Below are 24,983 nucleotides of genomic sequence, written 5' to 3' on the forward strand. Positions count from 1 at the left end.
GGAAGATCCCACATGCCGCGGAGCGACTGGGCCCGTGAGCCATGGCCGCTGGGCCTGTGCGTCCGGAGCTTGCGCGTCCGGAGCCTGTGCTCCGCAATGGGAGAGGTCGCAACAGTGAGAGGCCCGCGTACCGCAAAAAAAAAAAAGACCAACAATAGCTTTAGATGTTGATGAGAATAGAGAATAATAAATACTCATATTGTTGGTGCTAATGTAAACTACGTCAATTTTTTAATATAAAGCTATGACATGGGCTTCCCTGGTGGCGCAGTGGTTGAGAGTCCGCCTGCCGATGCAGGGGACACAGGTTCGTGCCCTGGTCCGGGAGGATCCCACAAGCCGCGGAGCGGCTGGGCCCGTGGGCCATGGCCGCTGGGCCTGTGTATCTGGAGCCTGTGCTCCGCAACGGGAGAGGCCACAACAGTGAGAGACCCGCGTACCGCAAAAAAAAAAAAAAAAAAAAGCTATGACATTAGGTAGAACATGCAGGACAAGGAGACTAAATAAAGAAACGAAAATTCAACCATCAACCATACTCTAAGAAAGAAAACTAAGAGGCCTAAAGGTCAAAGGCCCTGTTCACAGGTGGAGTCCCTACGCATTGACAGTCGAGTTACCAGATTTAGCAAATAAAAATACAGAATAGCCAATTCAATTTGAATTTCAAATAAGCAACGAATACTTTTTTTAGTATAAAGATGTCAACTTACCCAGGATGTGTCAGGTATTTTCGCCAGAAGCATCTTTGCCGGAGGCATCTTTGCCGCCGCAAGCCTTTTCCCGCAGCACTAATTGGCCGTAAGGCAATTTTGCCGTAAAAGCTAAGAACGAAAAATAAAAGGGGAACGAACATTAAAAAGGACATAATGAAGCATGAGAAATGAATAACAAAATTAAACAGACTTTATTGCAAAATACAAAACATTTGAATACATTTAAAATGTGTATAGATTCATGGCAATAATGCACAAATAACTGACTTTATTTGTGCATTGTACCTAAGCACTTGTACCTAAGCACGGATTCTCTCGTTCATAGTATTTTATACGCCCTCTCCCCGCCCTTTTTTTTTTTTCCTTTATTGATTCCTCTCCTTGTTCAGCATCACACTTTTTCTTTTTTGCTAAAATTTGTTCCCTTGTTAAGAGAGCTGTCGGGAATTCCCCGGCGGTCCAGCTGTTAGGACTCCATGCTCTCACTGCCGAGGGCCGGGGGTTCAATCCCTGGTCAGGGAACTAGGATCCCACGAGAGGTGCAGCAGGCCAAAAAGAGAGGTGTCAGTTCCCAGAAACAGACTCATAGATAGAGAACAGACTTGTGGTTGCCAAGGGGATGGGTTGCAGGGAGGGTTGGATTGGGAGTTTGGGGTTAGCAGACGCAAACTATTATATACAGAATGGATAAATAACAAGGTCCTACTGTATAGCACAGGGAACTATATTCAATATTCTGTAATAAACCATAATGGAAAAGAAAAAATATATATATATACATATATATCTGAATCACTTTGCTGTACACCAGAAGCTAACACATTGTAAATCAACTGTACTTCAATAAAAATAAAAATAAACTTAAAAGAGAGGTGTTAGTTCCCAATAACTAGAGTGCACGTTTGTGACCGAGGTTTGTATTGCATAATGAAAGCTTCTACACAGTTGTTTGTTCTTGGCACATTGTCACATGTCTGTTGATAGACGTTCCAAAGTTCTGTGGGAAGTGTGGGTTCAACGGTATGCCTTCAAGACACTCCGAGGTCTCTTTCTCTTCCACCCTAGTGTGTTTCAAAATTGGAAGCCAACTCTGGGGGTCAGATCATCCCATCCTCATCTGTCAGCTCGATAAAGCCATCAATAATGTCGCCAACTGGAAGAAATGCTAACACATTTCAACCAGTTAACCAACCTGTCAAACCCAAAACTGTCAACCCGTTATTTTCTCTTTCACGGCAAAATTGCCTTACGGCCAATTAGTGATGCGGCAAAAAGATTGCGGTGAAAATGCCTGCGGCAAAGATATCTACAGCAAAAATGCTTACGGCAAAAGTACCCAGGACACTTCGGGACATACTTATAATACTTTAGATAGTATTCACTGTTTATCTGAAATGGAAGCTTTACCGGCAACCTATGTTTTATCTGGCAGCCCTAATTTAATATAAAACAATAAGAAGAAGGAGAAGAAGAAGAAAGTTGTACCTTGGATTGTTGCTAAAAATCCTGCCTTGAGTCTCCTCTTTCATGTTGTCCCTTCCCCCAGGGAATACTACTGCCAATCATTTATAACAGGAATTGCTCAGCTAGTCCCTTTATTTTACCCTTATCCTTGAGTCTGTCTTACAATATCCTCCAATATCCATCATTCATTTCCTTTTTCTTTTTCATTCATAAGCCTTTTCAATTTCAAGTTGCAGTTAACAGCACCAGGTATATTCCAGAGTCCATCCTCTTACCTATCTCGAAACTATAAACTACTAAATTTCCCTAGGGAAGGGCATAAGAGGCCAAATCCAAATCAGAGAGCACAAATAATTAAAAGGCTAAATCTTTGGGGGTGCTCAACTGCAAAGACACAATTGCTTCACTACTCTCAGAGCTTGTAGAAGAAAGCAAACATCCTTTGGAACAGACAAGCCAGGAAAAGATTCTTTCAAGTACCTGTACATGAAGTTTACCTGGAGCCTGATTAGTTCAAATCTCATTTACCTTGATTTCGAACTAACCCCCTTCTACTACCACCAGATCTTTAGAGGCTTGAAATGGCCAGTTACAAATATGAGAAAATACAATCAACTAAAACATTTAAAATTATATAGAAATTTGGATAATGACTTGATATTTGATGATATTAGGGAATCATTGTTCAGTGTTTCAGGGTGTTGTGGTTACATTTTTAATAAAAGTTCTTATCTTTTAAATACATCCTGGAATGTTTGCAGATTAAGTGACAGTTCTGGAATTAGCTTCCAAAGGTAGGATGTGGACTGGGTGGAAGTATAAATGGAATAAACAATCTTCCGTTGGAATAATGGGTACCTAGGAGCACAATATACTATTCTTTGTGCTTTTATGTATGTTTGAAGTTTGCCATAATAGAATTTTTAAAATAAAAATTATCCATTCAACAGAATATTATTCTTAAAAAGGAAGAAATTCTGACACGTGCTACAACATGGATGACACCTGAAGACATTCTAAGTGAAATAAACCAGTCAAAAAAGGCAAATAGTGTATGATTTCACTTATATGAGGTACTTAGAGTATTAAAATTCATAGAGACAGAAAGTAGAATGGTGTGCTGAGGATGGGAGGAATGGGAAGATAGTGTTTAACTGGTACAGAGCTACAGTTCGGGAGGAGGCAAACAGTTCTGGGGATGGATGGAGGTGATGGTTGCCCAACAATGTGAAGGTACTTAACGCTACTGACCTGTACACTTTAAAATCATAAATATTATGTTGTGTATACTTTACCCCAGTAAAAAATGATATCAATTTAGTTTCATAAGTAAAGAGTGTGACTTTCATAATGGATAGCAAAAATGAAAACGGAAAATAGCAATAAAATATAAGGGAATTAGAAACTAACTGTTATTCTTTTTTAAAAAAATTATTCATTTATTTATTTATTTATCTATTTTTGGCTGTGTTGGGTCTTTGTTTCTGTGCGTGGGCTTTCTCTAGTTGTGGCAAGCGGGGGCCACTCTTCATCGCGGTGTGCAGGCCTCTCACTATCGTTGCCTCTCTTGTTGCGGAGCACAAGCTCCAGATACGCAGGCTCAGTAGTTGTGGCTCACAGGCCTAGTTGCTCCGCGGCATGTGGGATCCTCCCAGACCAGGGCTCGAACCCGTGTCCCCTGCATTGGTAGGCAGATTCTCAACCACTGAGCCACCTGGGAAGCCCCTAACTTTTATTCTTGAAGAATAAACACACATTCTTTTCAAGATGGAAAACAAAATCTTGTAGAAGAAAGTCTTAGTCTGCCCAGATAACAAATTTAAATTTCTTTTTATCTTTGAATGTACAAAATAAAAAGAAATAATAAATAAAAATTATCATAGAAGGCAAGCCTTGCCATGAGATGGCTTTTACCCAGACAGTAAGTATGACAATTCCCATAAGCCCCTATGTCCTCACTTTCCCTAAGAACCAGACCACAAACATCACGTGAGAGCCGTTCCATACGGCTGAAATCCCTGTGCTGGTCACCCACCACCCACACCCGACTGCTCTTCCATAGTCATGTTGAATCCTAGGGGTCATTACCTGTAATTCCAATCCCTTTGGCCAAACACCAGGAGCTTTACCACAAAAAACAAAAGCAGAAAGCAGATAAAATGATAAAGCAGCAATTTTTTAGCAATTCTAAGAAAATCCCATTACTATCTAGGATCCACGTGGCAGGTTTGCTCACAAGATTAAACGTCTCCTGCTTTTGCATTCACTGTTTTTCATTTTCTCTTGCCCTGAAAGATAACTGACAATATACGGTTACCTCTAAAATGTCAAAGCCCATGGAAATAATCTAATTCTTGCAGTGTTCCCTAAGTACCCATCCCACCACATGTGTCTCTAATCCAAAGCAAGCACCACGGGCTTAGGGCTGAGGACTCTACGGGTCCTCTGACTGGGGCCTTCCAGGATGCCAACCCTCCAGGGGACTCATCCTCATGTAGTGACCTGGTCGTGCCTAGGGTCTACCTCCTCCACATCAGGCAAACAGCCCGAGTGACAAGCAGCACAGCAGTGAATGTAGCAAGGAAGACCCTGCTTCCATGGAGCTAGAGCCAAGAGGAGGAAATGAACGTTGAAGGAGTTCTAAGTGCGGAGAGTGCCATTGTTACCAAACCCAGGTCTGGCTGCTCGCTGCTCAAAAGCCAATTCTCGAGAGACAAGTGTTGGTAGGAAAGGACAGGTTGCTTTATTTTTGAGACTGGCCACCGGAGGGGAGGGCGTACGCCTGTCCAAAGGCCGACTCCCCCCTTGACAATCAGGGGGCAAGAGCTTTTATAGATAGAGGGAGGGGGCTACACGCTGCAGAAACCATACAGTCAGCTCTCACAGTCATCTTGAAATTGGTCATCAGTGGTCTGACCAGCGTCATCTCGATTGTTTTAGGTACAGTTAATCTTCAGTTCAACGGTCGGTTTGTTTCCATTTCTCTGAGGCCAGTTCTTGGAATTGTGGCAGCTTATGTCATGGCTACAGCCTGGTCATCATATAGTTAACTTCTTCCTCCTGATGGGGGCTTCAGTATCTACAAGACAGCTCCCAGAATATGGTTCAGAATATTATCTATAGCCCTTAAGGAGGAACTAAAAGTCCTTGGCTATGCTTAATGACTAAACTGTTATTATTTGGTCTCCTTTGACTGTTTTCCTCTGTTTCTGCATTCTCTGATTAAACTCTCTGTTTCACTTCTCTGATTAAAGTGAAACTCTCTGTTTCACTTCTCTGATTAAACTTATTCTTTGGCTAAATTTTTTCCACGGACAAAAGTCAGGCTGAGGATGTGGCGGGCAGGTGCGGGGAGTATCATAGGGTCCTGCTCCATTTCACCATGAAGGAGTACAGAACTCTTTGGAAACCCAGGACGGGCTGCCTAACCTAGCCTAGTGTGGCAGTGGTCAGGGAAGGCTTCTCTGGCATGAGACAGGAAGAGAGAATCGAAGTTACAGCTCATCCTGGAAAAAAACCTTCCAATGGGATGCCCTGACTCAGGAGGTATCGAGAGGGCAGAGCTTGAGTAGAGGATGCTGGGGAGAACAGCTTCCACCCTGGATGGGCTACAAACAGGTGAAGTAGCACAGTCATAAAGAGCACAGGCTGTAGAGAAAACAGTCCTGGGTTCCCTTCCCAGCTCCATCACTTAATAACCATGGAAATGTAGGCAAGTTGCTTGACTACCATATAAGTTGATATACCCTTAATATATCGTGTGTGTATTATTATGCCACAAAAGTCTCTGTCTCTTTCTGTGCTTTGACTTGTGTTACAAAAAGGTGAACTCCTGTTATCCCAGCTTGGTGTGGTGTGTCTCACTCATGCCAAAAGGGAGATGGTGTGTGACGGGCCCTAATAAAGGAGTAAGGAGTGGGGAAATCCTGCCACATAAAAATGGAGTTAACACAAACTGCACAGGTAGGACACATAGAATGTGCACAGTAAATATTTGTTGGGTAGAACTGATGAACAAAATTAGTAAAAGGCACCAAGCACAGTGCCTGACACACTGGGAATTTTCAATAACTGCAACTATAAAATTAGTATTATTATCAGATGCTTGCTGAGATCTCTCCTATTTAACCACCAAATCTCTAAGGCATGAATGAGTCAGGATCAGGCTCACATCTAGTGGACACTGAAGACCTTCTTCCTTGGGGCCCAGAACAGGGTACCCAGAGGAGCCACTGTGTTTGTGAACCTTCTCCCCCTTCAGTTACCTTCTCCTACTAACTCTGCACTCGTGGGAAGGCAGGACATAGTCCCTAGAGCCTTGGAGAGCACACCTCACATTTCAGACTTTGAATTACCTCTGGGATCAGCGCCTTTGCTGGCATCTTTGCTAGATCTTCACATCTACTCCAGGAGAGAGACAGGCTGGATTCCTATCCACATTCTGCAGGTGAGAAACCTGAGACTCAGAGAAAGAAGGGAGTCTGCCCTGCTCAGAGGGTGAGCCAGGACTCTGGACACAAATCCTTGGCTCCTGATCCCCAGGCCAAAGCTAGTTCTTTCCATTTTCCCATTTTTTTTTCATTATTTTCAATCCAAAGGATGATGTTTTTTCAGAGCACAAAATAACACATGCCCATTGTAGGAAGTTTGGACAAAACCAAAGCAGTATAAGAGGGAATTTGATCTCCTAGAGTTAACTGTTCTAAAAAGTTTGAAATAAGTTCCCTCTGTTAATTTTTAAAAAATTTTTTTACAGTTTTATTGTGGTATAGTTAATGTATTACAATTTTTAATTGTTCATTTTTATACACATTTTTATGTGATTGAGAATATTATTGTATGTGCACGTTTATATCTTATGATTCACCTAATTTTATATCATAACCAGCCCTACTATGTTACTAAAAACACTTTGTTAACATCTTTTGATGTATGAATCATTTTCCATTTCCATTATTACACCACAGTTACTGAGTATGCAACTTACTGGTGGACACTTTGTTTACAATGTTTCTCCTGTAAATGACGATGAGATGAACGTTTTTATTGAGAAAACTTGATTCATTTTTTTTAATGCTTTCCTTAGGACTGAGTTCTAGAAGGGGATTGCTGATTCAACAGGTATCATCTGATCCCTGATGCTCTCACCAGCAGGAGGTGCTCAAAGGAAAGCCCTCTCCAGTTGGTACAACTGTCATTCAGAAGCAAAGTAACTTCTAAATTAGTTAAGTAAATTTAATAGAAAAGTGTAATCTTTAACTTTTCAAAATATGCTTTGTATTTTTTTTTTTTTGGCTATGTTGTGTCTTCGTTGCTGCACGCGGGCTTTCTCTAGTAGCGGTGAGCGGGGGCTACTCTTTGTTGCAGTGCGTGGGCTTCTCATTGCGGTGGTTTCTCTTGTTTCGGAGCACGGGTGTCAGCAGTTGTGGCACGCAGGCTCAGTAGTTGTGGCTCGCAGGCTCTAGAGAGCAGGCTCAGTAGTTGTGGTGCACGGGCTTAGTTGCTCCGCGGCATGTGGGATCTTCCCGGACCAGAGCTCGAACCCATGTCCCCTACATTGGCAGGAGGATTCTTAACCACTGTGCCACCAGGGAAGCCCACTTTGTATGTTTTGAAACATATTGGTCTTATGTCTGACAGCTTCAGTAGGTGTAAAACTTACTAAGTATTCCAGTTGAAATTCAGTGAAGATATTATGGGATCGTGCTAAATTCCCAGGTGCCATTAGAATAAGTTAAATAGCTCCTATTGTACCTAAGTTGCCCAGGTAGCAGAGGTCCACAAGAATAGATCTCAGAGCAACTTTGCCAGCCCCAACCCATCCTCCAAAGTCCAGACTAGAATAATACCTGCCTGCTCAACATCTCTACTTGGATGTACAGTAGAATCCTCAAATTTAATAAGTCCAGAATAGAACTCTCAGTTTCTCAATGCCCCTCTTCCAACTTGCTCCTTCCCCAGTTTTTCCCATATAATTAAATGGGCATCACCACCCACCTGGTTGCTCAGGCTGAAAACCTATGGATCTTCCTCGACTCTTCTTTCCCTCACCCTCTCCATCCAGTGTATCAGGGAGTCCTGTCTGCCTCCTTCAAAATATATACAAATTGAGCCTACTCAGTAGGTGCACATGCTTCCCATTCTTCATGTTTCAGAGCATGTTCCTCCCCAGCTCAAAACCCACCCATGGCATCCTGTCACACTGGGAAAATAAATCCCAATTCCCACACAATCCATGTCCGGTCCATCTCTGCAGCCTTATCTCCCACCACTCGCCCCTCCTTCCCTTCCCTCCAGCCACACTGACGTCCTCCCAAGCTCCTTACTTGACACTAAACTCCCAAGCTCCTTACTTGACACTAAACTCCCAAGCTCCTTACTGCCACAAAATCTGAAATGTGCTTTGTCCAGATTGCCAAACTTCGCTCTCCGTCACATCACTCAGGCATCTGCATGAAGCACACCTTCTCACCTACCTAAGATGGACACCCTGCCATTGCTTTCCCTCCCCCTACTACTTTATTCTTCCCCATAACACTCATTACCACCTGACAAGTAATCTCTTCATTTGTTAATGACTGTCTCCCCATGTGAATGTCCACTCCATGGGGGAAGGGGCTTCATCTGCTGTGTTTATTACTAACACATAGTGCCCAGCACAGGGCACAGTATAGGGCTTAACACATAGCAGTGCTTAATAAATGTTTGTTGAATGAATGAATGAGTGAGTGAGGAAGAAAGCTTTCATTGTGAAGAATGGGCATTAGATTCACTTTGGCTTATAACAAAGAAGAACAAAGAAAAGGTCATTCTCTGCAACTTGAACTACCATTGAGAGGGAATAAACTATAAGGGCTTGGTAAAGTGTAAACCACCAGACAAATGGAGATTATTATCATTACATTAATATGAGATCACGCTAGATGCTGTGTGCTCTGTAAAATGGACAGGACATAGACCCTGCTCTCGTGAATAAAGTCATCAGCCAGTTGAGATGCTCACAGAAGGCTCTTGATCAAGGGAAACAGTTTATTGTAGGTACACTACATTTCTGAGACTATTGGAGACTTTTATTCAAAGAAAGCGTTTAAGAAAGTTAATCATTTCAATTTTAAGAATTGAACTTTGAAAATTAATTTTGTTTTCAAACACTAATAAAAATCAGTGTTTATTAAAAAGTAGCTATTATGGAAAAAAATGAATACTTTGTTAATAAAGTTTAATTTACTGTAGAGCAAGTAGATCCCATTTCTGGCTTCTCTAGTTGCACCATGAAATTATCTAGCTGCTGTAACTAAACAAGAGTGGCATCTAGTGGCCACTAGCACAAACTACAGCTCCTTGAAAGGTGAAGTCAGAGAGAGCCTGGGTGTCATTTCATTCACCTTGCGGGTTACCAGATTTCCAGATTTCACAGAGATATAATTTATTTTTAATGGAGACTTACGTGGAGTTGTCGAGATTTTATTTTGTTGAGTTAGGATGTTAAACAACAACAAATACCACCTACTATCTAACAAAAACTAGAACATAATCTCAGAACAAAGGAAATGTACTTCAAATATCAAATATTTAGCTTTATAAAAAATGTTCCACATTGTCTTTTCTTTCTTCAATAGGAAAATGAGATCTGGAAATCTTTATGGACAGGTACCAACGTATAGCCTGGTAATTGGGAACTGGTGCTCAATTGATACGTTCTTTCTACAATAGAGTGTCCTTGACTTACGTACTCCCAGCCGTGGAGAGGTGCCCCCCTCCGCTACCTCCTTCCAGCTCTGCTAGATAGGTTTCTCTTTAACTAAGGGTAAAATTGGCAGCCTCCACCCATGGGTCCTGATTTTGGCCTGGGGGGGTCTCCATGAAGAAGCCTAAACTCTTTTTTATTTTAACGTGTGAAAGTGGCTCTCAGATCCCCAGCGCTCACCTCTCATGATCTCTTCCCTAGGCTGAGTCCCCTTGTTCCTTCAACCAGTACTTATACTCTCAGCTGGCGGAGCAATAAAGTACATTCTATGCCTTCCAGGAGTCTGGTTGCTACAAAGTTAAGATTACAGACATTCCTGAAAAGATCCCGTGAAGGATTAGAAATCTGAAAACTTCTTTCCCCAGGCTAACCAACTCAGCGCAGTAAATAGTTGGCTGGTAGGAAGCGGCAGCATAGCACAGGGAGATCAGCTCCGTGCTCTACGATGACCTAGAAGGGTGGGATAGGGAGGGTAGAAGAGGGAGGGGACATGTGTGTGCATATGGCTGATTCGCTTTGTTGTGCAACAGTAACTAACACGTATTTTTTGTGAAGCAATTATACTCCAGTAAAGGTCTATTAAAAAATTTTTTTACTTACTCGTCAACGTTGGCAGACAGGCAGCAGGCACCCAGGGGGCTACAGTCTCTTACATTACAAATTATATAATTTGCACGTCTAGGTCAAATCTCCTCCCCCAGGCCTCCCGAGTCACTAAATAATGCTGAGTTCTTCCATCGATCACACTCCATTACTGACCTTTCTAAGTTTCTTGCTAGTGGTCTGTGCTTTACATAGGAACAGGTGGGTTAGTCTGCCGTTTAATTCATTTTAGCTGTGAGTGATTAAAAGAAAAGAATAGTACGCCCTCCCTATTTAAGGACGTTTCCCAGACATTGCACTCCACTTTGTTGGCCACTCCTATCTCCAAGGGAGGTTGTGTTGTTTTTGTGCTAAGAATAAGAATGAAGGGGAGGGATTTCCCTGGTGGTCCAGTGGCTAAGACTCCACGCTCCCAATGGAGGCGGCCCAGATTCTATCCCTGGTCAAGGAACTAGATCCCACATGCCACAACTAAGAGTCCACATGCCACAACTAAAAAAGGATCCCGTGTGCCGCAGCAAAGATCCTGCAAGCCACAGCGAAGATCCCCACATGCCACAACAAAGACCGACCGCAGCCAAATTAATGAATAAATAATACAAAAAAAAAAAGAATGAAGGAGAAAACAGGTTGGAGACAACCAGCTGTGTTGACGACTAACTTGTGCCACGTGTACAAGATCAGACAGAGGTCAAGTGGTCACTAATCAATCCTGGTGGTCAGCCTCTCTGGAAAATCACTAAACTTAACAGCAAACTGTATAGGGCTCCACACCTAAAATGCCCTAAAATAAGATGCATGACAATGACCAGTGGGCAAAATTGGGACCAATGAAAACATACCCAGTAGAATCACGAACATTCAAACAAATGGGATGTTTTCACCCAGGTTTTCTGGATTAGTGTTTCTCTGCAGGAATTCCTTCCCAGCATTTCTCAGAAACGTAATGTTTTTCCAAAGCCCAAATCCTAATAAAAATAAGTTGAGGAATCTAGAAACCTGAGAAAACTGTTCCCCTGTGAGAATTAAAACTTAATGATCAACATAGAGATCTCACTAGTTCAAAGGAATCCACTAATACCAAATCGAAAGCAAGAGTAGAAAACGCAAAAGCATGTATTGGAAAATTAAGGTCGACAGTTCCAGAATGGAATGGGAGCAGGAAGGAGAGATGTTGTCACAATCTAATCAGTCTTGCCTGTGGTGGGGTAGAGCTGGCACACAAAGGAGAGAGAGAGAGCCGGCCAGTTGTGAGCATCTCTTTCTGACTCTCGGTGACATCACACCGGTAGCTTGAAATTGACCCTAGTGGGAATATTTACACCTCCCCTCAGAAATTGGCAAAAGCTACATATTATGACTTTTCTCTCCCCCAGGGAGTCAGTTTACCAGCACACACTGGTTATAAGTGTGTGCTTGTAGCCTGGTCTGTTTCTAACAGCAACTCATTTCTACAAATAAAATAAATACTAGTAAGTTCATACACATAGGATATTTATACAAATCCTATGAGTGGTGTCAGAAAAAAATAAACTTTGGAAGCAAAATAAGTCCTTATATTGGCAATTTCAAGAAGTGATTCTGTGTAGTGCTATTAACGTTGCTAGCGGGTCTGAACATTAATACTATATGAAAACTTTCCAATAATGTAGCTGGCATTTCCAAATATTTGAGTATTCACCATAGGCGACAGTTCTTTGTAAATACTTAACAGAAGAGATGCAAAAGATGTGATTGTTGTTGTAGAACACTCCAACATGAAATCAGAAACTGCTCTAAAATCTGAATTGGCAAGAGCAATTTTTTTTTTAAATCCAAGCACTGGATTTATTTGCTCACTATTCATTTTCACATCCCACCCTCTCCACAACTTTCAGTAAAGTAAGGACTACAAAACAGGGGTCTCCAATCAGGTCCAGGCAGTAGCCACCAGCAAGGGCAATATTAAATTCAATGGCAAAATCAAGACTGAGGCAAGCAGACCAAAAAAAAAAATTATAATTAAAAAAGGAAATGAGCTTCTATGAAGCAACATGCACCCTAACACTCAACTTGAAGATGTTTGGGACACACTCTTGATTCAACCAACATCAATGCAAAATGAAAGTTTTCTATGTCTGGAATACCTGTCACAAAGCAAAGATCAAGATTATCTTTAATTCTTGTCTTTTAAAGTTGGAGCAATTAATTCTTTGTCTTTTTAAAGTTCATTTTTCAAAGGATAACTTTTAAATATCAAATATTTGTGGTATTCTCTTTCAATTTTAAGTGATTTTGTTTGGCATTTATTTGGGGTTAATGTTTCCTTCCTTTTAACGTTTTCTATATCCAATGTCTGTATTAGGTAGAGATCATTTTTCCATGTTATTGAAATAATCTTGTCATAATATATTGATCCATAATAATAACAAACTAGAAAACTATGTTATTTACTGAAAACTTCTGAAACTTTTAACATCATTCTATCACAGAAAATTATTCACTGTTTATTATTATGGTCACTCATTATTTAAAAGCATGTAAATAAGTGTTATGAATAGTGCATAATAATTTATGATTTCAGAAATTCTCAAGAATTCCTGGAAATTCCAATTTGTCATTCCTGACTGCTGAACATTAGTATCAGTTGGGAATTTGGAAACATCATTCTGGATCATTGACTTTCAAACTTTCTGAAGCAGCAGACCTTTTTTTAATCAAACAAAATCTACCTTGGAAATAGAAGATATAAAGGAGATAAAAATGAAACTCTGGTTGAAGGAGATGGGAGAATAAGGAGATGTGACTCTGTCCTCAACTTTGAGACCAAATTGCTGAATGGCTTGGGGTTCATCACTTTAGTGTCTCAAGGTCTTAGTTTTCTCATCTGTAAACTACGGTCGATACCGCTCCCCTGGGTCCCCGTGCATATCGCAGGAGACGATTGTGATGATGCTGCAGAAGAGCTTTGCAAACCTGGGACACCTTGTAGAGTTTCAGGGGCTGGACAGACAGAGAACTTCCACACACCTGATCCAGCCCTTGTGCTGTGAGCCTGATGGAAGAGCAAGGACCCCAGACTCCACGCCCCACCCTGGCTACTTTCCTAGGACTCTCTCTCTGCCAGTGTCCCTTCCTTTTAAGACCTGGGGTTTCAAGACATAAACAAGACCTCAGATTTAAAGTGGGATCAGGCAGCAAAACACAGACATTTTTATTCCTCACATGAAAATTATGAATTATGAAAAGGGGGTTTGAATTTTGAGGAAGTTCCAAGTTCACTGAAACGGGGGCCAGAAAGTTGTATTTCAGTCTGGAACTGCCATACAGTCTAGAGCAATGTCAGGTCCCTCGCAGAACGTCAGGTCACATATCTGTAAAAGGCCAGGCAGGCTAGGATGACTCCACTTTTCCACTCACAGGATTCATGTTACCTCGTTCCCCAGCTAAGCTCACACAGGAAAAGGAATCAATTTTGTTCATCTGTGTCCAGAGTGTTCCTGCTAAGTGGAGCTCTGGCATTCCTCCGCCCAGAGAGCTCCTTTTGCAAATAACAACAGTAATAGTAAAGTTTACTCTTTTTAACCTTTGTACCGTCTTTTTAAAAAATAATGTTACATGGACTAAAAAGCAACAAATTCTTGTTAAAATATATTCGAACGATGCAGAAGAATATAAAGAAAACAGTGTTTCCTTCTCCCTCCGAGCCTATCCCTAGTGGTAATCATATCCTTCCAGACTTTTCTCTATGTTTATACAAACACATACACATAAGTGTAATTTAGGAGTTTTTTGGTTCTTTTTTTTTCCTTAGGAAGAAAGGATATTTATTTATTTGCTCCCCCTTTCTTCTTATAAGACCATTCTGTCACTTACTTTTCTTTCTCTATTTTTAGTAGGCAGTTTCCAAGTCAGTACATTTTTGTAATGACTATTATTCCATTTTGTGGCTGTACCACAATTTGTTTATATATTTCTCTGTTGATGGTACTTGGATCTTTATAATATTTTGCTATCAAAAATAAAACTGCAAGAACACCCTTGCGTGCCTGTATGGCTGTTTCCACAGGATAGGACTGGGATTGTTGGAGATACACGTCGCATAACACCTAGCACAGCCTGGCAGTCACCGTGTTGTTACTCTCACCCTACTCATCTGAGAAGTTTGATTTCTATCTTCCCATCTTTTTCTCTAAAGTAGTCCAGCCCATCTATCCCCTGAGCCCAACCGCCTTCTTCAACTCTAATACTTGCATCCCCTCAGATGCCACCTTACATGTTCGACATCCCAGAAAAGGGATTCCTGATGGGCAAATTCCAACCTTGGTGAGCACTAATGGTGGAGCCAAGGATACTCTGCTGCTGTAACAAATTACCGCAAACTTAGTGGCTTAAAACAATACAAAGGTACAATCTTACAGTTCTGGAGCCAGAGTCCAAGATGGGACTCACCGGGATTCGTGTCAGAGGGCTGAGTTCCTATCTGGGGACGCTACGTCTGTTTCCTTGTCTTTTCCTTTCCAGCTTCTAGAGGCTGCCCTCATTTATTAGCTGCTGTCCTTCATATCACTCTGACCTGACTTTCATGCTTCCCTCTTTCACATTTAAGGACCCTTTTGATTACATTGGACCCATCTGGATAATCCAGACTAATCTTTTTATTGATTGATTTATTTTTGGCTGCTTTGGGTCTTCATTGCTGCGCGCGGGCTTTCTCTAGTTGCAGCGAGTGGGGGCTACTCTTCGTTGTGGTGCGCAGCCTTCTCATTGTGGCGGCTTCTCTTGTTGCAGAACATGGGCTCTCGGCACGCAGGCTCAGCAGTTGTGGCACGTGGGCTCAGTAGTTGTGGCTCGCGGGCTCTAGAGTGCAGTCTCAGTAGCTGTGGCGCACGGGCTCAGTTGTTCCGCGGCATGTGGGATCTTCCCGGACCAGGACTTGAACCCGTGTCCCCTGCATTGGCAGGCGGATTCTTAACCACTGCGCCACCAGGGAAGCCCCAATCCAGAATAATCTTATTTTAAGGTCAATTGATGAGCCAGTGGAATTCCATCAGCGACTGTAATTCCCTTTGCCATGTAATATGAGTGGTGGCAGGGCAGCCCCTACCAGCAGTGGGCCCTGCTATCTCCCTCCACAACAGTGTGGGGCGGAGGCAGGAGGCGGCAGAGGCAGGAGATGCCCTGGCAGGTTTCTCAGCCTTGCCTGAACTGAGGACCGGGGATACGGATCCGTACGCTCTCTCAGGAGGCAGAAGGTAGGTGCGTGTCTAGCTAAGCCTCTCCCTCAGGCTAGGCTGAGTCCCAGGACACTCCTTCTACCCTCCCCAACCCACCCAGACACACCCCTCAGGCCCTGAAGTCCCCGCAGTCACCCTCACATCCAGATCCCAGCGTTTCCTAGAAACTTAGCAACCATTCCCCGACTCCTCAGCCATTTCTACCTCAACCCTGTGAATTACACAGAATATGTGTGTGTGTGTCTGTCTGTCGGTCCTGAGAATTTCTCACCATTTGGGTTTTTATATCTCTTCCTCAGATTGGAGTTGGTTCATTTTATAACTTAGAAAAATTAATTTTGTTCTTTTCCTTTGTTAGTTTCTTGCTTTCTCTTATCCAAAAGCAAACCATTTATTACAAGAAATACAGATAAACAAAAAGGGAAAACATGAAACACACAAACACCCCGCCCACCTGGAGACAGTCACTACTTAACACCTGGGCGTGTAGCTCTCCACACCCTCTTCTATGCATCTAAGTGTATTTTAACAGAAATAGGATTTTACCACAGGGCACGTTTATAGTTCTCCAATTCCCTCTACTTTTTACTCACTGATATATGATAAATGCCCTTTCATGGTAATGAGTTTAAATTTACCTCATTGTTTTTACACCTGCCTAGTGTCATGTTGTGTCTCTGCTAGGATTTGCCCGGCCCCCCTCTGATTGGTGTTTAGTCTGCTCCTTTCACTCTTACAAACGCACTGGATGAATGCATCTGTGTGTGTGTGTGTGTGTGTGTGTGTGTGTGTGTGTGTGTGTGTGTCTTTTCAAGTGTCCTGTCCTGAGGGGAGCGGGGACTGGCAGAGCACAATGGCCCTTTTCAACTCCTTGGAACAAGTGGTTTCCTTTAAGGAAGGTACTTTTCCGGAAAACATGTTATTTCAGGGTCTCCTGATTCCAGAATCCAGCCTGTCCCAGAGAGAAACACCAAGCTGCTTGCAGGGTCAGGAGTGTGGAGGAAGGGCAGGCGGAGGGGCAGGGGCTCCTGACAGATGGGTTTCCAGGCTCTTCCCTCCCTCACATGGCCTCTAGACAAGGGGGCAGGATTCTCACCTCCTCTGCACCAGGCTGAGGCCCAGCCAGGGAGTGGCGGGGGCAGCGCTGGGACAGAGCTGGGCAGAGTGGAGCAGGGTTCTCCCTCCCCTTTGTCCTGGGGTGGACCTGGGCGTGGAGAGGCACAGTCCCTACCTCTGCAGGGAGGCCTTGGCTGGGCAGCCCAGGGCTGAGGTCTGTTAACCCAGCAGTCCAACCCTTGGCAGAGTTATCTGGGGTGAGGTTTCCTGGGCTGCCTGTTCGAACTGTGTATGGCAAAGACCTCTTCCTTCTTCAAAGACAGATCCAGGTGGGTCACGTGTGAGCAAGGCTCTTGTACAGGGAAACCCGGGGCAAATCAGATCCCTGGTGCTCCAGCCTCTCCTTCATCCTGAAGATATGAAATGGGTCGGCTGAGACTTGCAGCCCCCATTTACAGAGGAAAAGGGCAGGTTCACTTTGTGTCTGCAGGTTCTAGCAGCGCTAGGACGCATCGGCCCAGAGCAACCCACAGCGGGGGCTCAGGTCCCTCGGCTGTAAAATGGAGATGAGGGAGTCACTGTGAGCAAAGACAAGATGAAACGCAGAAAGCATAGTGCCTAGCACACAGTAGGAGTCCAATAAATAAGAACTAGTATTAGCAGAATGAACAGAGAATGCTGCATTTGGGGACTGAGAGATTGGGGGTTCGAGTGCAGCTCCACCCAGACTTCCAGGTGACCTTGAGCAGCCTCTTCCCTCAGCGCCACCAAGTAAACACTCCCGGCTTTGCCAGCCTCCTGGTGCCAGCCTTAGCCTGTCTTACACTGCCACCTCCTCCCTTGGGGATAGAGGGGCTCCGTGCTGGCCTGTGAGAGAACCCCTCCCTTTTCTTACACAATGGGCTGCACTGGGAGGAATGGCAGGAGCACTTCAGGCCAACACACACCACTGCATACTCACACGCACGCCTGACGACATACACACTCACACCATACAACGCACACACACAGATGCCACACGCACGCACCGCACCCAGACCACACACATTCTCGCCCCCACACACTCCACACACGTAAGAAAAGCAGGACTGTAGGAGCTGCTCCTCCCTTCTCTGGGGCATCATTCCAGGCTCTCCTTGACCCCAGCTCCCCTAGACCCATCTCTGAGCAGATGCTCCTGCTTCACCAAGAAAACAGACTATCTGGCATGATGCCCTCATCTCCCTCCTTCCCCACGCGCCCCCCACACAACATGAGCATCTACCCATATCCTCAAGCATCTTTCCCAGCAGCGTTGCCTGGCCCCCCACCTGCCATCCAGACCTGACCCCTCGGATCCCCTCCTTGTGCTCCAGCTCCCAGCCCCACCCTTCCGTGGGTCCCTTCCTCGCTGGCGGCTGTCAGTGTCTCCCTCGGCAATCCTTCTCCTTCGGGCCTTCCATATGCTCAACCTCCCTCCCCTTCTTAAAAAGACCAGTAGTAGGGGCTTGCCTGGTGGCGCAGTGGTTGAGAGTCTGCCTGCCGATGCAGGGGACACGGGTTCGTGCCCCGGTCCGGGAGGATTCCACATGCCGTGGAGCAGCTGGGCCCGTGAGCCATGGCCGCTGAGCCTGCGCGTCCGGAGCCTGTGCTCCGCAATGGGAGAGGCCACAACAGTAAGAGACCCGCGTACCAAAAAAAAAAAAAAAAAAAGGCCACCATACATCACCCTGCTTCCCTTCAGATTATCTTCAGCTGTGATCTCCTGCTGACTCAGCTCCCACTGCCTCCACCGCCCCTGCGCACGCACGCGCCCGCGCACACGCACACCGCCGTGGGGCTGCTCCCTTCACTCCTTTCAAACCGTTCTCGCCAAGGTCATCGTCAACTGTCACGTTGCCTAACCCAAGGCCTGGGTGCTCACCTTCGCTGGCCCCCCTGATGCTTTCAACCAACTGACCCGCCCTCTCTGAGAACCACTCCCTCCCTCGTAGGGTTGTCTGATAAAATACCAGACACCCAGTTCGATTTGAACCTCAGATAGACAACGAGTAATGTTTTAGTATAAGTGTGTCCCCAATACTGCATGGGACCTATGTATACCAAAAATTATTTGTTGTCTACCTGAAATTAGAATTAACTGGATGTCCTGTATTTTTATTTGCTAGATCGGGTAACCCTACTCCCCACTTCTTGCCCCCCTCGCTCCCCACCTTCCTGCCCCTTCTCGAGCTGCTCCTCCTTGGCGCCTCCTTTTTGTCAGCCTGCTCCAGGGTGCTGGCCTTGACTGCCTGCCCTTCTCAAACTCCCTGCTTCCCTGGAACAGCCTCTCCCTCACCCTCGGCTCCACCTCCACTGTGGGCCGGCCACCCCCTGAGTCTCCAAGAACCTTTTCTCCAGCCCCTGCTGCAGGGGCCACCTCTCCCCTGTGGCAACAGCAGGTTGCAACGCTGGTGTGTGTGTATGCGTGCGTGTGTGTGCGTGTGTGTGTGTGCGCTAGGGAAGACTGCTCCTACCCAGCCTGACAAGGGAGGCTGCCTCTTTGTTGCCTTCATCTTCTGTTGCCCGGAAACATGCTGGCCAGAAGTGGTTCCCTCAGGAGCTGGCTGTGGCCCAGCCTCGTCCCCTCGCGCCCACTCACGCTGAACTGCTTACTCCCTGCCCGCACGTTCTCTGAACCTCCATTCATGCCGCCGCTCCCTCTGTCTGGACACCCTCCCCCAAACTCTGCTTGCTGAAGTGGCAACTTTTCTTCAAGTCCAACTCGAGAGCCACCTCCTCCCAGGTTTCCCTGGGTCTCCCAGCTCTCCCTCCCTTGAGCACCTGTGTTATTTGCACCCTTGTCCAGGTGACTATATTGGGAGTTCATCGAATGCTGGGACCAGGTCTGGTTGACTCCCACATTCCCTAGGCAGGGCCTGATACACAGTCGGTGCTCAGCCAGTGTTTATTGAATGGAGGAGTGAATGACAATGAGTGATGAGATGAATGAATGAATGCATGAGTAGATGAGGAAGTAAGGCTGAGTAGATGGAGTGGGTGGATGGATGGGTGGATGTATGGGTGGATGGGTGGGTGCATGGATGGGTGGATGGATGGGTGGATGGATGGGTGCATGGATGGGTGCATGATGGATGGGTGGATGGATGGGTGGGTGGATGAGTGGGTGGATGAGCGAATGAGCAAATAAGGAGACCTCAGGGCTTGACAGACTGCCCGCCTGCACAGTGAGGCTGCCCCCCACATTGCTTGTTTTCAGAGCTGTGTGAGTCCAGCCTACAGACCTTCCCTCCACGGACCCAGGGAAGGATGTGACCACACGATACAGAGGCAAAGCCCTGGGCCTGGGGTCCTGATACTTGGGTCCAGCTGAAGATGCCCGACCTAGAACAGAGCTAACTCTGCTTGAGATGAGAGAGAGGCTGAGGCCCACTCTTCTCTCCCCTCCCAGGTCTCGCACTGCCGTCTCTGCCCACCTGGAGCTCCCGTGCCCGTTATTTCTTTGTCCCTGGACATGCTCAGCCACCTCTGACTGGTCGGTGCACCTCTGAGAACAGGCCGCAGCTGAGCTCCTGTGGAGATGCACCACCCAGGACCCCTTCAAGGAAGGACTTCAGGGCCAGCCTCAGCTGCAGAGCTGCTTTGCCTGAGGTCAAACTTGGGAGGCTGTGGGGGAGCACTCAGAGACAGCAAAGGTGGGGGGATATTAAGGGCCTGCATCATTATTTGTCTCCTTCCTCTGTCTAATCCTGCTTCCTCCTCCTGCCCTCACACATGCTGATCCCTATAAACATCTGGCACCCCAAACTCTGTCTGGGCTTCACTTTCAGAGAACATGACCTGAACAGTTCACTCCACTCAACTGAGGACGTCCAGGTCCTCCCTGCAGCCGGTACCCTCCACATGCTCTATGAAGGCCCTGCTTGCGGGCTCTAGGGTCCAGAGTGACCAAGACGCGGTCGCCAGGAGCTCCTGTCCCTGGGCTGTGCCTCTTCCCTCCCCATGCTCACCCCACACCACCCGCCTCCACGCCTCTCCACCAGCCTGACTCTCTCCCTGTCCCCTTACCCTTCTGCACCTCTGCAGCCCTAAGCCTCTCTCTCTGAGAGTCCTTCCGTGGCCAGAGTGGCCCATCCGGGCACCCTCAGAGGCCAGACCTCCTCGCAAGGTCAGTCCTGCCCCCTTCAACAGGCAGGTCCTGGGAGAGTCATTCCTTCAGGGCTGGCTGGAGACATGAGTCAGGAGACTCAGAATTCTGCAGCCTTCAAACCATATGCTAAATATGGCCCGGCATTTATTTCATGGGTACAGAGAAAACAGATTTTCTATAAATAAAAACTGAACATCTATTTATTTGTGATGCAAACAAGAGCTTTGTTACATACTGTCAATATAACATAACATTTTAACTTATTCAAAATTAACTTTCAGTTCTGTCATTTGGAGTTCTATCATTTTTCTATCATTCCTGAGTGACACAGGTCACTTAGTCTCTAAGAATAGAAGTGACCTATAAAAATATAGTAATAAAGTCTCATTCAAAATATGTTTCAAAGTCTTCTTTCTGGCTTTCCTGTTAATAAAACATCTTGTACTTTCTGTGACTCTATTTTTCTCTTCTGTTTCCTTTTGTGATTCCCCAACCCTGATTCTTGGGAGACCCATAAAAGGATATGCATTTTCAATTATAAAATACATTGCCAGTTCCCAGGAAGCATCACTTTGGTTTCAGAATTTCAGGGCTGATTTCAGGTAACGGGTAGGAGGCAGATCTCAGGGGTGGGCTCTGCAGGATGTGCACAGGCAAGTAGCAAAATGACTCAATTAGAGGAACAGATAAGTTTGTAAAACTGTCCACTGAGGGCGCTGCTTCCTCTGGTGGCAATAGAACCAGTTTCATAGGCATCCTGGGATAACTTGAGTTAACCAACACTCTGTTCACTATAAAGTCCAGTGATATTTCAGTTCACCGTGAAGCTCAGAAGAGCTGGCCCACCATACCACCCAGCTCTGCCCGGTCACTCAAGCTCCGGACCTCTCCTAAGCCCCATCCTGTGGGTTGGTACAGCTGAGCTCTCAGGGGTCAGAGCTGACTCCCACCTGGCCCCATCACCATGGATCTCCCAGACTGGAGGCCATGGCAAGCTGGGATGGGATGGGACAGGGAGTTTTCTGGATACAGGCAGGGAAGGACAGGAATGCCAGGCTTGAAGGAGTGGGTCAACAGAGAAGGCTTGCCGGGGGGGTAGATGAGTCTGACCACCAGCAGAGCAAATCCTGGGGGCTGGTAGGTCTCACATGAAAGTCCAGAAGTCCCGGACACCCGCCACTGGCTGGACATGGTGACCTGGCCCCGTGGAGAGAGAAGCCTCCTGGCGAAACGTGGCCACCGTGAAGCTGGGGTGTGGGCCCCCCTGAGAATCCTGGGTCCTTGAGTCACAGCTCAAACAGCAGAGGATGCAGGTGATGGCCACGGTGACCACGAATAGCACGGCCACAATTCCAATCACTGCCGTTTCCATGGCCCCGTTTGGCCACTGACCCACTGAGCAACCCGGGATGCGTCTCAGACCTTAGCTCCCCATCCGAAGCGAGGGGCTCTTGGTGATAGCAGGTACCCTTGCTCCTCCAGCTGCTCTCCCGATGGTCTTCTAAGAAGATATCGGTCTGAGGCCCTGGCTGGTGCCCCCTCTGGGCCGTTGGGTGCCCCACATGGCTCTACTCCGATCTCAGGGGGTCTCTGTCACTGTTTTCTAAGCCTCGGGCCAGGTTTCTAAGAGCCATGGGCAACTCCCCTGGCAGCTCTGGAAGAAGCACTGTCCTGAAAGATGTGAGCTCAAGACTCCCTGGATGCAGGGGGCTGGAAGGAGAAGGCAGAAGACTTTGCTCAGAGGGAGCCTCACTAACCCGGCCCTCTGATGACGCATATGGAGTTCATGAGTGTTTGTACACTCAGACAAAAGACAAAATACTCCCCCCGTCCTGTGGATCTGAGATGAGCCCAGGCTCCTCCCCTGGAGGAACCTTGGGCCAGTCCTTGAATCAGCCTATCTGCTGCCTCTCAAACCCCTGGCCCTGTGCTGGGGGCAGGGACAAAAGTGGGGAGGAGGCAATGGCAGCTCTGGGCCAGATGCAGGGAGTGCTGCTTGGAAACAAGTGCCCTTTCATTCGGCCTCCTTTTCTGCACGGGCTGGGAGAGTGCTGTTGAGATAAGGCAGGTCATGCTCCGGGAGGGATATCTGAGCCCTTCAGTAACTACTGTGGGCTCCTTAGTCCCCCTCCCCGGTCTTCTGCTCCAGCCTCCCCTCTGCTCCAGGCAGCCCTCCTCGCTGCCTGCTCGTGCTGTGAAAACTTACCCTGGGCTCCGCGAGGGACAGCTCTGGCTGTACGCAGTGCCGTGGGCTCCTGGCCCGGTGGCCACCCCAGGGGCCAGGCCATGGCACACTCATTCCCAGGGTACTGCAGCCTTGGTCCTGCCTGGGACGAGGCTCTGAGATATCTGAGCGGCTGTGAGCACTTCCTGCATTCCTTCCTCCAATTGTGAGTGAGGGCCCAGGACCCGCACAGCTGCCGGCCCCCTTGGTGACTGCACTCACCCCACCTCACCCCCCATGCACACCCATGCCACTCCAGCCCTGCTCCCTGCCAGGGTGTCCACTTCATCGACTCAGGGGAGGGGGTGAACCAGGCCCAGGCCATAAGTAAGTCTGCCAGAAGGGGCTCCATCCTGACTGTCACTCGGTCACAGCCCTTCCACAGCCAACACCTCCTGAGACCACCACCACTTCCGGAAAGTAGACCGGGTTATTAGCCTCACTTTACCCAACCTTGGAGAAAAGGTATGTGAGAAACAATAATTCCAGGTACTAGACACCGTCAGGCACTGTCTAGTATCATGGTTCCAGCAACATTGCGAAGTGATGTTATCTCCATTTCAGAGGTAACAGTGCCCATAGTCACAGAGGTTAAATGCCCTGCCCAAGGCCTACTGCTAGTTAGTAGTGATAACTAGAGTACCAAATACTCTAGGAGGGGCTTCCTCCCTTTCCTCTTAGTTCGATGCTGTCTCTAGGTACCACCAGTCCACAGAGCAGTTGCCTCCTTCTACAGTTTTACTGACCAGAGTGCAAAGGCCCAGGGAGGGCCAAGGCCTAGCCCAGGGTTACACAGCCTGGGTCCTTGTCAATTTCTCCAAGGCCCAGTGAACTTTCTTTGGTACTAGTTGTAGGAAACTGCCTACACACAGAATGGGAGAGTGACAATTCCTAGTAAATGATACCCTGCTAAATTCTCTCTCTTCCCTTTTCTAAGATGACCGGACACCTACACAGAGGAGGAGCCTGGAGCCAGTGGGGGCTGTGACAGGAAGCTGGACACTTTGAATTATTTGTATTAGCTGGGGCGACCAGAAGCAGGAGACAGGAAACATGATGAGCCAATCTGTGGGGCCTGTGGTTTCAGACTGAATTACCAAAATCAATTAGTCAGTTTGGGAGATGGAGGGCACCAGGGGAACTGCTTGTCCTAAGGGTTTATTCCAGGTATTTTCTCTTCTTGTGACTTTTGTAATCCTATGATAGACAGTCCCTGCCTATAAGCCCCAGATGCAGTGGGGCTCCCAAAGATGTCTACCACTTAGACACACATCTGTCCTCCCAGCATCCATCACTGTCTACTGGTCAGAAGAAAGACCACGCCCCATACATTCCATATATATATATTTTTATTTTCTTTTGGCCTTACCACGTGGCATGTGGGATATTAATTCCCCCACTAGTGATCGAACCTGCACCCCTTACAGTGGAAGCTCAGAGTCTTAACCACTGGACCACCAGGGAAGTCTCCCATACATCCCACTTATATTAAAAAGGGAAAAGGTGATGGCAGGCATCCTGGTTCTCCCAGAGGATGCTCGAAGCCACACTTAGGAAAGACAGGCCAGCCAAGGCTGACATGGGGCTCTGCAGAGGGATGGGGGGCATGGTCCAAGCCAGCAGGCTACAGACCTCCACACACCCCCAACACTGGGGAGATAGGGTAGGAACACAAGCTCCCTCAACAAGGCCCCAGGAGCTCAACGGCCTAATCCTTGCAGGGTCCTACTGTTATACCTGGTGTCCCTGAAGCCCCAAGCTTCTGGCAGTGGTTATTCCAAGCACATTTACTTTTCTAGAGAGCGTGAAGCTCTGAGAATCTTTCCTGACC

The 24,983-nt window shown here is 46.5% G+C and overlaps 1 protein-coding gene and 1 long non-coding RNA gene across 2 annotated transcripts in view; both read right to left on the reverse strand.

The window, feature by feature from the left end:
• The window catches only part of LOC138842711 (uncharacterized), a 69,203-nt gene extending 50,689 nt beyond the window's left edge, over positions 1-18,514 (reverse strand). Inside the window, exons 1-2 of the long non-coding RNA XR_011377505.1 lie at positions 18,503-18,514; positions 711-821 (exon numbers count right to left, since the gene is read on the reverse strand). This is a non-coding gene — a long non-coding RNA (uncharacterized lncRNA). The remainder of the gene's footprint in view (positions 1-710; positions 822-18,502) is intronic.
• A 2,630-nt stretch (positions 18,515-21,144) lies between these two features.
• On the reverse strand, positions 21,145-23,251 carry SPAAR (small regulatory polypeptide of amino acid response). The gene is made up of 2 exons (XM_060299965.2): positions 23,135-23,251; positions 21,145-22,638 (listed from the first exon to the last, which is right to left on the reverse strand). Exon 2 carries the CDS (start codon positions 22,298-22,300, stop codon positions 22,073-22,075), a length of 228 nt encoding a protein of 75 aa, XP_060155948.1. The 5' UTR covers positions 22,301-22,638; positions 23,135-23,251; the 3' UTR covers positions 21,145-22,072.
• Between the last annotated feature and the right edge of the window lie 1,732 nt (positions 23,252-24,983).

Source organism: Globicephala melas, chromosome 6 (assembly GCF_963455315.2).
Source record: "Globicephala melas chromosome 6, mGloMel1.2, whole genome shotgun sequence".
In the NCBI taxonomy this organism is placed as follows: Eukaryota; Metazoa; Chordata; class Mammalia; order Artiodactyla; family Delphinidae; genus Globicephala; species Globicephala melas.